Source organism: Pempheris klunzingeri, chromosome 6 (genome assembly GCF_042242105.1).
Source record: "Pempheris klunzingeri isolate RE-2024b chromosome 6, fPemKlu1.hap1, whole genome shotgun sequence".
Taxonomy (NCBI): Eukaryota; Metazoa; Chordata; class Actinopteri; order Acropomatiformes; family Pempheridae; genus Pempheris; species Pempheris klunzingeri.
The window spans coordinates 13,674,023-13,688,173 of NC_092017.1; the positions used below are offsets into that span (position 1 = coordinate 13,674,023).

At 42.5% G+C, this 14,151-nt stretch overlaps 1 protein-coding gene across 1 annotated transcript in view; it reads right to left on the minus strand.

The window, feature by feature from the left end:
• The window catches only part of agbl4 (AGBL carboxypeptidase 4), a 281,572-nt gene that overhangs the window by 153,333 nt on the left and 114,088 nt on the right, over nt 1-14,151 (minus strand). Inside the window, exon 4 of the mRNA XM_070832739.1 lies at nt 13,038-13,132. Coding sequence (XP_070688840.1) covers nt 13,038-13,132 — 95 coding nt within the window. The remainder of the gene's footprint in view (nt 1-13,037; nt 13,133-14,151) is intronic.

Below are 14,151 nucleotides of genomic sequence, written 5' to 3' on the forward strand. Positions count from 1 at the left end.
AAGTGATTTTGCAGTAGCTGGCTAAGTAGGACAAAGGAGGGAGGGAGTGTGTTAGCGAGGGTGAGACAGAGAGAGGAGATCAGCAATGGTCACTAGTAGGACCAGAGATGGAACATTTTTGGAGTTACTTATTTGCTGTCTAGAAGTGCAAAGTGCAAAAGTGCATGCATAATGCTCAGTGCTAATTATCAAGACCCCAACATGAAACCTCAAGGTCACAAATAGAGTCTTCATCCATTACTGTGGCCACCACCAGCCATCTAATGTCCCAGTGTTCCTGCACAAGACGTTAACCCCCCACTGGACCTGCTTGTTCAATACAGGAGTTTTAAAAAAGCAGTCCGAATCTTGGAAATCAAAACGAGACTGCTGAAGCATCTCAAAGCACCAACCACTAAAACAAGGTGACAGCCAGTATTTTCTGTTGCTTAATAATTCAGTGAGGATTGAAGGCTGCTCTTGGCAAGAAAGTGTGAGTTTGCTGTGTTTCTGTCTGTCAGCAGCAAAATTTCCAAACACTGTATTTTTCAACTGGAAGGGGCACCTTGCCCAGCCAAAGATTCCCAAATGCACTGAAAAATGTAGAGCTGAACGCCTTACTGCCAAACACATTAGCTCTCGTTCTTTATTTAAGCCTTTGTCAAACTATCTGTGGTACTTCACACACACTACCACTCTTTTTGAGGGCTACCTGGCCAAGTTTTGCCACTCAACACCAGTGGTGTGAGAGTGTGCTGCTATTAAAGGAGTGAGGAGGCTCCTCAGCTTGGTCTTTGACAGCCCCCTTGAACTCTGTGGGCCTGGTGATAAAGTGGCTTGATGAGTGGGCAATCTCTGTCTACCAGCTGCTGGTCTGGCCAGGGGAGCTGGGAAGGTGCCAGACTGAGTGAAGACCTACTCCATACAAACAAAAACACCCACATACACACTGAAATGTGAATGTATGCTGATGTTATTTGGACACGTACAACCACATATGTTTTACCCGTACCTGCACACATGCACTTATAAGCACACATACTCACACATTAGGTTAAGTATTGCACACTTGTCTGCATTGACAAACATATAAAAATGCTGTTGCGGCAAACATAACAGATAAAGATATTCAAGGTGTTAATCAAATGCAAAACAGCTCATTATCAACATCAGCCTCTGGTCCATTATCAGACCTGAGACCTGAGGATATGACATCACATGTCCTTAAGGAGACATGGAGACGGGGGTCCTCAATGATAATCCCCTAAAGAATATTCAATGAGTGTGTGTGGGATCATGTGTATTTGCATTTTAATATTTAAATACCAGTCCCACATCAAAAAATCATAACAAATTCCAACCGTGCCCTGACCACTGAATGCATAAAAAACATTTTTATTTATATATTCATTCATTTTTACAACTGGCTGAACAGACTGCATCACTGGGTCCCTATGCCTTGACTCTATAGACTCTCAATCTTTGTCTCTATCTCTTTCTCTACTATGAGCCTACTACTGTGCTTCAAACACATATGCCCAGCACCCACTGGTGCTTGTAAATATTCCTTCATGTGATGTTTAGAAAATGTTTTGTGCCATGAAAAGGCAATCATCCAACAGAATGCCATCTGAAATCTTTTAGAAAATGAAATTATTGAGAAAAAAAATGCTTTTATGTAGGGCCAGTCATTCTTTATGCAACTTCTTTCTTGCATCAATATTGCACAGATTTAATTTTTTAGCCACGCTCATGATATGGCTCTATGGAAATGTCTGCGAATAGTTCCGCTCACGTCTTTGGTCCAGAAATATGGTTTTGCAAGTTATGTTGCACAGACATTCATGATACCTGGATGATGAATCATTTTTAACTTTGGTGAGTTTTATTCTAGTGTCACCATGAGGTTGAGATTTCTGGTTTGGATTTGAATTCACACATGTATGTTCCTCTCAGGCTGAATTGTATACACTTTGGTCACCCCTTAACTTTTCATCTAACTTCTAGCTTAAGTTAGCATCTAGCTTTGTGTGTACTTTGTGTTTAGTGCTAATTGACAACTGTTAGCACGCTATCAGGCTAAACTAAGATAATGAACATGGTAAGCATACCCGCTAAAAATCAGCATCTTAGCATTGTCACTACGTGCATGTTGCCACACTAGTTTAGCTCAAAGCACTGCTGTGCTGATAAGTGCAGCTTCACTCTTGTGAAGGCTCACAGCTCTTGTCTTGTTAATGCACTAGTTTCATTTGAGTTTGACAAATTTTGGTGTATCTATTCCTCTTGTGAGCATACACACTCAAATTTAAACCCAGGGACAATATAGCTGCTTTTTATTCAAACCACATAATAAATAATTATCATCACCACACAAAAGTAAATGAGAAATGTATTAATCACAAAGTTGTTTGACAGACTCACTGATGATCAAGAGGTGAGATTTATGAGAGACAACAGCGACGTGCTCTTTGCTCGATGCATATTCAGATGTCATCAACAGATGTCTTAACTAGATTAGAGGTTTGCGTGTTGACATTCATGGCTTCCACACCGAGCAAGGGGCTTTCTGGCTGATTGCGCTGACATGTCAGCTGATAATTCAGGAAGTAGAATACACCTGAGTAGATTGGACGGCATTGTTCAGTAAACGACGAGATCTGTCTTCCACTCCGCCTCCTTAATTATCTTCCTCGGTTATAATTACACGTGTCCAGGACACAGGTCCAGAGGACAATCACTGTTGTGTTGAACTGTCTGCTAGCTGAAGTTAGATGAAATAGGCAGGAGAAACCATAGAGACTGACACTGGCTGTTAATGAAGGTTACTGTCTGCTGTTTCAACATCACACGTGTCCATTATGAGAAAAACAGAAAATCAGCATTGTGTCATTACATTTGATTAGCAGCACCACTGTATATATCTACTGCTGACTGAAAATAACACAACTTATTAATGAAATATGACTGATTAAAATAAAACGGTATAAATGCTAAAGTCTGTCCTTAACATGATGTTTATTGTTCCTCAAAATCCACAATATTACCATCCATAAACAGCTGACAGTCAGGACACACTGGAGGCTTTCATTAAGAATAGTGATGACTGAGAACAGTGAGTGACCTGGGGGTCCTTAAGCAGCCTTGTAATTCTCTCTTAATGAAGCCGATGAATAAATGATTTGAGGCGCTGTGCATGAGGAGTCTTATCCCCCGTCAGCATGTCTCCGCGGGGTTAGTAGGAACCTCAGGGGAGTCCTGCTCCTTCTTGCTCCCCTCCACCTCCTCCTCCTCTATGCTTTAATCCCCACTTTTTTTTTGCAGCTATCCCTTCTCCTCCATTCGTCTTTCCCACCTTCCATTCTTCTACCTCCCGCTTCCACCTCTGCCTCCTCTCTCCACATCCCTCATCCCCCTACTGTCTGTGGTCCTAATCTCCTCTAAAACATCTTTTCCTGGACTGTGGGAGTTGGCAGATAGTGAAGGCCACCATCAGATGCTGACTGACTCACCCCGTCATAAACAACTGGTGGGTGTCGGCATGCTGGTGGCCCTCCAGTTTCAGACACGCTCATTTTGACAGGCCATTTTTTTGTGATGCTGATTGTTATTTTCCCTGTTACTGTTTTTGTTCCCTGTGACATCAGATCGGGGGTAAAAGTGCAACTCTCTGAGATCAGGCAATCTTACTCTCTGGGACAGAAAACAAAGATGACAGTAATAAAAAGGAGAACCAATTGCTTTTTCATTTCATTTCCACTGGGAAATCAGGCTGGGGAAGGAATAAAGGAGCTATAATAATAAAGTTTAAGAAAAAGGGCCCATGGCTTTCCGTTCTCTCAGCAAACCACAAGTAGTAGCCACTGTGGACAGTACAGTTGCTCAGGGTCATCCACATTATTGGATGCAAGGCAAAAGGATGTGGAGCAAGTGGCGGGAGCAGTGGTTGGAAAACAGAGACTTAAGTTCAGGATATACAGGAATGCATAGCGTCAAGAAACACAAAATGTGTCAGTGTGTTCCAAGCACATTAAACCTTTTCCCTCATTCACTTTATTTCAAGAAGATGAAAGCCTTTCTCCTCCATCTTCTTCAGTTTTGTGCAGATAACAAGAAAAGCAACAGATGAAAAGTGACAGGCAAGAAAAGATCCTGCTGGGATTTACTTGTAGGCCAGTCACAAAATTCAGGTTAGCTATTAGGGTCTGAAGCTGCTTTCAAAAGCTGATGCTAGTAGTTAACATAATTCTACTTAAGCAGAGTGTTTTATAAAAGTGCATTATTCTATACTGTGGCATCGTTATATTGCTTATTACAGTGGCACATAGTGCAGCTATCTCCGCATGAACATCCAAGTTAATGTGCCACAATAAAGACACCACTGTCTTCATTTTATGGCTCAGTTTTCTAATGGCCTACTTGGCTTTCTTGCCTGTTCTCTCAAAGGAGCCATCTAGGTCTCTTTAAGACCTCTGATATTCTCAGCACACTCTTTCCTCCTGGCCCATGTCTCCCTCCATCCATTCCTCCGCTCTGCCTCATTCCTACCCCCCTCCCTCCATTTCTGACAGCTACAGGCAGCCTGCTGTAGCCCAGGGCCTTTTCCTGTGCCTTTAGTTTCATTAGTGGGCCCCAGATGCTTAGCTGCTTACAAAATTATGAAGGGCCAAAGCCAACCGCCTCCAGATGGGACCCATCTATATTCAGATGAGCTGTTTCCTCACATTCAGAGCAATCCCACCCTGATGTCCTACAGTGTCGTCAACAAACATGCTGACAAACACAAACACACAGAGTACAAACAGATGCACACATTCACAGAGGAAATCATGTACACACACCCAGGGCCACCTAGGAAAAAACACACACATGCGCACACACATACACCGCCTGGCTGAGTGGCATAGCTCTCTCTATAGGAAAACAATAGCTTAGCTGGTGCACTGAGGTTTGTGCTGTCAGCTTAAGCTTTTACCCTGTCTTGTGTGGTGGACAGTGATGCCGGGGATATTTTTTTAAATGGCCATTTTACGAATGGACGGCTAGACTGGCGATTCAACTGTGGATGATTTGAATTATTGGGGAAACAACTAAAAACATCACAACAGCAAGCCAGTTTAACAGCACAAAGCCTATAGCTAGCTTCATGCTAAAAAATAAGATGCTCATAAAATGTGGGTGAAGAGTGGATTGATGGCTACTTTTTAATTTTGATAGTCTATCAAACACTTGCTTTTCACTCGGAGTTGATTTCTCAAACCATTATACAAAATGATCTGTTAGCAGTGGGATATATATATGTGTGTGTGTATATATATATATATATATATATATATATATATAAATATAAAGATACTGATTCAATAGTAATATGACATGAAATAATATAATATTTTTGTGGAACTTTTGGTTCAATGATTGCTTTCTCTTTCTTTTTGTAACTTTAATTTTGGTCCAGTAATTAGTAATTCCAGGGTGAGTTTAGAGACAATCAAATCCCCCGAACTTCACACTCCATTTCACTGCTCACATCTCTGACACCCGAACACGTGAGCAGCATAGAGAGGAGACCCATTTTGATACAATCATACAAGCAACACATCCATGAAAGTGTCTTGACACAAAAAAGCACAAATTTAGATGTGTGGACAAAGTAATAGAGGGAGATGATCAAATGACAGCAAGCTAAGACAAAAGACTGTTGGGAGCAAATGGAAGTTGTGTGTGTGTGTGTGTGTGTGTGTGTGTGTGTGTGTGTGTGTGTGTGACTCTGTCTGACTGACATTGACGTGTATCTGCACAGAGCAGGGTTACGGTATGTGTCAATAAGAACAGAACAAAAAAGTTGTCGAAGAGAGGTGAATGCAATTAGGGGAAAAGACGGACTTCTTCATGGATCTATTTTCAAAAGAGAGAGGAGAGTGGTTTCATGGGCCTGCCAGCCTCACATACAGGCTGTGCTGAAGCATTTGTGGAGCTAGAACCTGCACCACACCAGTGTTGACTTAGCTGAGCTATCTGAATTCATTACTGCCTCTGACACGCACACACAGAATGCAGATAGCAACCAGTCCTACAGAGTGTCCTAATATGTCCCGTAAACACCTGACAGCATGGCTTTGTGGAAACGCTGAGATACCAATAATCCTTTAGTTGCAGTCAGGGGGTCAACTCGCCATCGTGCTGAACACATCCAATAAGCTTTAAACGGCCTATAGCTGAGCATCAACACCCAAAACCTCACACAGTATTCTGCACTGCATGCAGGCTTGGCTGCTATATATGCAACGTAAATCCAGCATGAGGCAAGGAACCTGTGTGTATAAAATTACTTTAGGGGCTGTTCAGGAATTTGTCTTGTGTCACGCAGGGCTCACAACGACAAAACATTTTGCAGCGTTCATGAGATCTGCCTGAACAAGGAGGGGTGAAGGTGAGGTCCTCTGCCTACAATCCTAAAAGCAGCAACTGACTTACAGTACAGTAATCAGGGGACTGCTGGCTGCAGAAAAACTGCAACGCCTCACCTAGTTCATTATAAGATGACACAACCAATTTGTACCTCTGCCTGCTGCAATCTACCAAATCTCCCCTGACAAAAGCATTTAGATTAGAGCGCTTTCAGGGAGGGCTGCGCTGACATGCGTACCCAGCCTGTAAAAGGGGAAATGAAGTGCCTTTTTAATTCTCCTCCAGGCAAACATAAAACTGTCCAGGTAAGTCATTTGTGGGTTGAATGGAGGGCCATGAGCAAGTTGCCTCTCTGTCGCAGTACCCCTTCCTCTCTCTCTCTCCTTTTCTTGCACTCTTTTCTCTGTGGGAAACTCTGCACAAGCATGTGCTGCTGTGCACAACTGCAGCACACACACAAACTCACATACATCCTTCTTATCCTCATCTAGAAGATTATTAATCTATTTGTTACATTTTGTCCCATTATTTCTCCCACATAATCCTCTTTCACTTCCTTTGGCAGCATGCTAATGAGTTTCTGTGAACAAGGAAGCTGCACGTGCTGTTGATTGTTCTGATTGGTGCTTCTCCCTCTCTCTCATTCTCTCCCCCCTCTGCCTCCCTCTCGGGTTTGTCCTACCCAGAAGAATAAAGACTCCCAGATGGAAGAGAAAAGTGGAAATGGAGGTGCCATTTCATCTAATAAAACAGAGCTTTGTGATCACTTTCCTCTCAAGTCTTTAAAGACAACTGAAGTGAGGTGGAAAGGGAGGTAATTGCTCCGGAAGACGAACACCACTCCAGGTTTTGGCTTAGAGTTATCAAATCACTTTCACAGCTACAGTACATCAGGTATTCTCTTCTTCTTCCAAATATTCGCTCCGATTCATACATCACTCCATTTCCTCTCGGCAGTCGAACTGGTGACAGATAATTTGGTCTGTGTGTGTCTCTCACTTTCTCCTGTGCTTGGTTTTTATTAAAAGATTTTGTCCGTCTCCCTTATCATACAGACAATGTTGACGGAGAGGGAACATCATATATAACATTTTTTAATCTAAGAATCTTATATGAAACCCATATACTGGCTGTCGAATGATTGCTACGGTTCCCATTCCAAAATGGGCTTGAGAGCGAGGAAATGGCACAGGCCATAGTCTCTGTTTTAAATTAAATGCATGTGCAGCCACGCAAAGATACAGGCCACAGGCACAGTATAGGTGTAATGAAAATTATGTTACAGTAAAACATAGATGTGAAAAGACAGTAGCGCTCCTCCGGTCTCTTAAGGAAGACAGTGAATTTGTAAAGCCATGGCTGACAATCCATTTCTTTCCTTTAGCCTCAAGTCTAACAAATATGACCACAGGGAGATGAGCAAAGAGGGAAATAGATGAGACACTCTAGCACTAAATATCAATGAGAATTGGAAGCAATATTAGTCAACAACTACACAGGGAATTTATTCATTTTAATAAATCGTGTTTTAATACTAAACAAGCAACTCAGATGTTGTATCGTACCACTGAGACTCTTGTTGCAGCAAATAATCTATGTTATTACATTCTGAAAACACCACATAGTTGCGGTTTGTCTTGTGTTATGGAGAACATACATTTCCTCTGTGTATACTTACATGTGCGTCACAGCATGCATGTGTGTCTGTGTGTGTGAGTCAGGTAGGGGGTATGGTGGTAGTAGTAAAAGCTTGGATGGGGGCAGCAAGTGTTCTCAGACAGCAAACTGGGGGTTGCTTGATGTTTTTATGAAGCGAGTCTGTTTGGAAATGAATCGTTAGTCTCGGTTTTATTGCTCAAATTACCCGAGCTGGTCCTTGTCCTGTTTGCCCTTAATTAACAAGCGTTCAATTCCCCTAATAATTAGCACCAGCTATTAGCTATTTTACATCACTCTTCATTTGTCGACAATTAAAAGGTCTATTATTAAAAGGCATGCCACATGGTTAATTGGACAAAGTGGCTCGGCGGCAGGGGAAGAGAGGGAAGAGGAGAGCGCGGACTTGCTGACTGGAGGGAGGAGTCAGAGAGGTCTGCTGTAGTTCTCACACAACCTTTACAGTCTGTCTGTCTTCAGCTTACTGCCTGACACTCTGTCCTCTAGAGAGAGACCATCTCCCTCACTACTGTCACACACTCTCAACATTTGAACCCAGACAGCCCAGCTCAGCAGTGCAGCAGTTGGGAGGATGGGAGGTGTGTGTGTGGTACTGGATAAGAGGTTTCTTTCATAAGACTGACGAGTATGACGATTTCTGTCATACCGCAGGACCAATGGGTGGAAAAATATGAGCCAGTCTTGTGTATCCCATGTGCCATAGCATAATTCTGGTCTCTTTCTGGAATTTCTCATTTCTTTTTGTCTATATTTCTAATCACTTTACCATTTAAATACAACAAATACACAAAGGATTGTGTCATTGAAATGGGGCCTACAATTTTGTTATGTGTGTTACAAAGTCTCTTCATAGCAGAACATGAGATATGTGAAAATCATCAACCCTTTTTTAAGTTCACCAACACATTTAACTGGAGATGAAGATTTGATACCATAATGGGGAATCCAAACGTCAAGGGATAACACTGGATACATGGATGAAGTAAAAGAATAAAAGAAAATACAGAGAAAGATGCCAACAAGAACCAAAACAAAACAAGATATAAAAACTGGGAAAATAAGTAAAAAGGTAGGAGGACAAACAGGCAGGAAGTGAGTTTTCAGGAGAAAACACTGTAAAGGAAGACAAAGGTGAGCAAGGGGTGACACTCGGTGTGGTGGAGGTATCCTTTTGCTTTCCCTCACCCCGCCTCACCTCTCCTCACCCCTCGCCCTCTGTCAGGGCTTAACAAGTGGCAGGGGAAGCAGGCAGGCCAGAGCTGTGCTGATTGACAGAACAATTACTGCTAACACGCTCCCCGATGGAGAGGCAGACATCTCCAAATAGAATTTCACTATGCTGTTGCATCACATGCTTACAGGAAGGATTTTGGTAGAAAAGCAAAATTGCCTGACTGACTGACTGTTTGTCTGTCTGTCTGTCTGTCTGTCTGTCTGACTGACTGACTGACTGACTGACTGACTGACTGACTGAGAGTGGAGCACAACTGCTTGAAAACGCATTCTTTTCGTTGCCTCCCATGAAAAAGGAGGGAAAAGCATTTACCCTTGATCAAGGTTGGCTAGTTCTAACTTTAGAAGCAATGTTTGGCAACCCATTTCCTCCAACTCTGACTGTTCATCTGTTAGCTCAGTTAGAGGTGTACCTATTTTTATCCACACACCTACTGACTGACGAAGAAGTGGAAAGTTAATTAAAAGAGACACCGCATATCACAACATTTACAAAATATTATACATCACATATCTAACAAGCTAGAAATTATGTAAAGAAATATATTTCAGATTGTGAGGTTGAAGTAACAATAATGTTAGAATTACATGTAAATGTTAAATCAGTGAGGTGAAACAAAGAGCAGATAAATCATTGGGCTTCTGTGATGGGAATTTCGTCCACTATCTATAGAGCAAACAATCAACTAGTTCACAAATATTTTAACTTTAATTATCAATTGATCTCCAACTTGATGAATAATTAAAATATGTGTTATACATATTGTTGGCAAATATCTTCTGCTACCATACTGTGTCCTCTCCTCCTACTCCGCCTCCACACGGGACTCCGTATGAAGCATCTGTTGGTTGATGCAATCGATCTCATGCAGCCATCCTGGCCATTACCCCACCCCACGGCATTCCGGCCTCCAACAGCTGCATTACACCACGCTCTCTGACTTTCTAATTAGCTTATCTCAGAAAATAACGATGCTGGGCAATTCTTTGCTCTAGCAGTCTCACATCTAACAGGCCACAGGGAATGCGGTTGGCACCTAGAGTCACCAAGGGGGCTGTTGTCTTCGACAGACTAGTACAATAAAATATGGTTTACTCCCTGTCCTCTGTCTCACAAACACACTGGCATTTTTTCAATTTGAACTTAAAGTCATTTAACAATCAAGAGAGCCAATTTCCTTTCAAAGATTTAATATTTTTGGAATTCATGGTGAGTAAAGAACGTGGCGCTAAAGTCTACAAGATGATTCAGGTTTGCTTTTATTCAGCAGCTGATCAACTACACAGATTTAGATACACGAGGGTGTTGATTGTAAAAGTCCATAAAATATCATTATTATGCTTTAATGATGCTCATAACACAAACATACACAAATAAAAAACAATATACAATGAAGCTCCGCATAATGTAGATTGCCTAAAACAGGATAACATTCATGTTTTTTTCTCGGCTGTTCATGATGAAGAATAATTAGTGTTAATCTGCCACACATTTCAAAAGCAATGTAGTCCTATTTAATTAGTTGAATTTAGTTCCCATCATCCATTACTTATCAAACATGTAACCTGTAGCTGTTTTTGAATGCCAGATGATACAGTTAATCCGAGTCTGTGTCAGCTGTGATGTCTCTTGGCTGGAGAACTCATGGAGTGAGGGATAGAAGGAAAAAGGGATGGAGGAAGGGATAGAGGATAGATCCTTCCACCTGTAGCGGTGAACGTCCTGCAGGACTGTAATCTGCCAGTTGTCTCTCACTGAGACGCCCAGCTTAGCTGAGGCTAGCCAAGCCCTGCAGCCTCCAGCACCGAACGATGCTGGGGCCCCAGGACATAAGGCACCTGCACAGGGAGATAAAGGCTTCAACTCCTGGGCTAATACTGACGATTCTTTTGATAAATACAGACGTGGGGTGGTGGGTGGTGGTGGTTGGTGGATAGTGAGGGAGCAATCTTTTCCCGCTCACTCTCTCTCGTTCTCTCCTCCCTGTCTACCTGTCTCAGTAATCTCTCTTTCTTGTACTTTGTGTTTTTCTTCCTCCAGCCTGTCTGTTTCTCTGCAGCTCTCCCTCTCTCTCTCCTTTTTCTATCTCTCTCTCTCTCTGTACCTTCTTTATCCTGTCCTGTGTGAGTTTGGATCAGACAGGCGAAGCTCTCCACGCTCTGCCTTTTTATTTATTCCATATCTGTAACTGTCAAAAAGAAGATTGCTACTTTAGGAGCTGTCTGTGCTTTGTTGTGCTCATGGAAAGTCAAATAGAGGAGGTTGTGTTAAAAGCATCTTGACCACTTTGTGGGGACACAAACAATGTCAGTTGTGGTCTTGGAAGCCCCAGACAGAAAATGGCTCTACAAGTGCATGAGACATGATGCCTCTTAGATGGCACTGCTGAGAGGGGCGGTTAAAACAGTATTAGCCTTGGGAGGTAATTGGAGCCGGGCCTCTGCCTCGGTTACCTCCTGCTGTGTCTGTCACTTAAATACCTATTTATGAGGGCTTATTGAAACATAAACATGGCCAGGGTTGCATGATTAGCGTATTACGAGAAGCTTTGGGACCTAAATGACCCAACAAGGCTGCTGCTCAGATTAACGCATCAGACATTCAAGATTATGTCAAATGAGGAGTCAACACCATTGAGGAAGAAGCACTTTCCATAATGTGGGACAATAATTACCTGGCACAAGATGTCAGCTAAATTACCTGTCCATGACACACTTACCACATATAAAGAAACAAGGGCATAACTTTGCTTTACAGCGCTGTCTACACAGCGATTTAACTGACAGTGTAACTACACTCATCTGAGAAATAACACCAATTTTAAAGTAAGCACTTGCCAACTGTAAATAAATGCTTGGCAGGATGAGACAATAGTAGTGGATGGGACCATGAAAAAGCCATACAACAGAGAAACTCTGAGTGCAAAGTAACAACTACACCGTGGAGTCAAATCAGAGAGAGCAAGGCAGTCGAGCAGAGCTGCATCATGCTGCACTGTGTTGTATCACAGACAACAGTTCATCTTTCCTGTCTACGGTGTCGTGCCCATTGTCTCTTCCCATTAGCCTGCGACCGCAGTGCTACGGTATGGTCGGTGCGGGTGCTAGGCTAGCAGATGCAAACAGCTCAGTGTGGCAGATGCCTGGCTTTTCTGCGGATGCCCTCCATCAACTGATGACAGATGTCAGGGCTCCTCTTGGACGGCAACACTTCATCACGCACCCTGTTCTCCCTCCTCGCCCCGCTGGATACACCAGCCTGCTTGGCAGACGCAGCGCTCAACCCCACTGCACCAGCCCCATTCCCTCCTGCCACACCTATTCATTCACACACACACACTCACACACATATCTCTGCATCCATCAGTCAAGCGTTATTACATCAGACAGCCGTCATACTGGCAACCAATGGATCACATGCTAATGTGCCCAGACGCACCCACTCTGGAAATCTAAAGTATCAGTCTTTAGGGTGTGTGTGTGTGTGTGTGTGTGCGCGCGTTTGTGTGTGTGTGGGAATGGGAGTGTCTACTGTTAGAGAACTCAAGTTTTTTAAAGTTGAGACTTTCAAGCAGAGAGACTTTAAATACTCTGTTAGGATTCCAGTGAGCACAAAAAGAACTGAAATCTTACACATAAAATGACATTTCTAATCAGTAGAAAGCTTTGATCTTTAAAATAATGCTTGTAGAATTGGTGTTAGTAGTTGTTAGCTACTGTTGTTACTGCACACTTACCATTTTGGCCTGCTGGTAGACTTGACTACAGGAGACATGCCGTCTCTGTACAGGCTCTTGGTCTTGGAGAAGTTGACCACATTGAAAATGACTCTCTGAAAGACATTGAAAAACATTGAAGCCACGTTAAAACCCCCAGAAATTCAACACTAGTAGAGTTTTTGACCACTAGTAGAACTACAAAGTAGGTCTGCATTTTGTTTGCATTGTACAGTGCACAAGTACACAAGCAATGTGATATTTATTCCTGCACCGGTTTCAAGCTATCACTCGGATCATGATGTGCAAAGAAAAGCAGCAATACACAGACAAAGCTATCTATTTAAAGAATTCTGCTTTGGAAATGTTTTAGGAGCAAAAAAAGGCATCAAATACATTTGCAAGTCCTCAAGGATACACAGAATGCCTTTAGGTGAATACCATTAAATGTTTGTTTACAATAAAAACTCTACAGGGCACCTTAAATATTTGGTCATAGTACTTAGAATGTGAGAGGCATAACACTTAACCTTGTGCAGTGAATATATGATTAAAATGCCACAAATGCATTCATCCATTACAACCATTTCCTTCTCATGTGACTAGGGAGTGGCTGTAAATTATGAACTACCTAAAAGCAGAGGAGCTTTGGAGAGAGAGGTAGAAGTTGCCATTACCACCATAGATAACACCAGCATCACACAAAATCATGACACATTACATGTAACATTACAGTGCAGCGATAAGGCAGCTTTAATGTCCCGCAGATGATCCTATGTTGCAGTAACAAAGTTCCTGATAAAAGGCAGCAGCTCTGAGGAGTGCCAGCCTCTAATCTGGAAGGACATTACGGTTCTCCCCAGAGGGATGCTGCCTGGCCCAAAACATTAAGCTTTGCCTGGAGCGCAGAGGACAGCCATGGTGTCTGGCTTTCCACCTCCTCTGGACCAAGGACTTTCTTTCTTAGCTAAAATATTGTGGAGCAGCCCTTCCTTCCACCTCCGGTATGCATGATTAAGATCAGTAGAGGGAAAATGTGCAATGAGAAATTAATAAATATATCTCTTAAAAAGTCAAATGAATGGCAATGGTAATACTGCGGTGAGGTAAATGAATCGTATTGATGGGGCATATC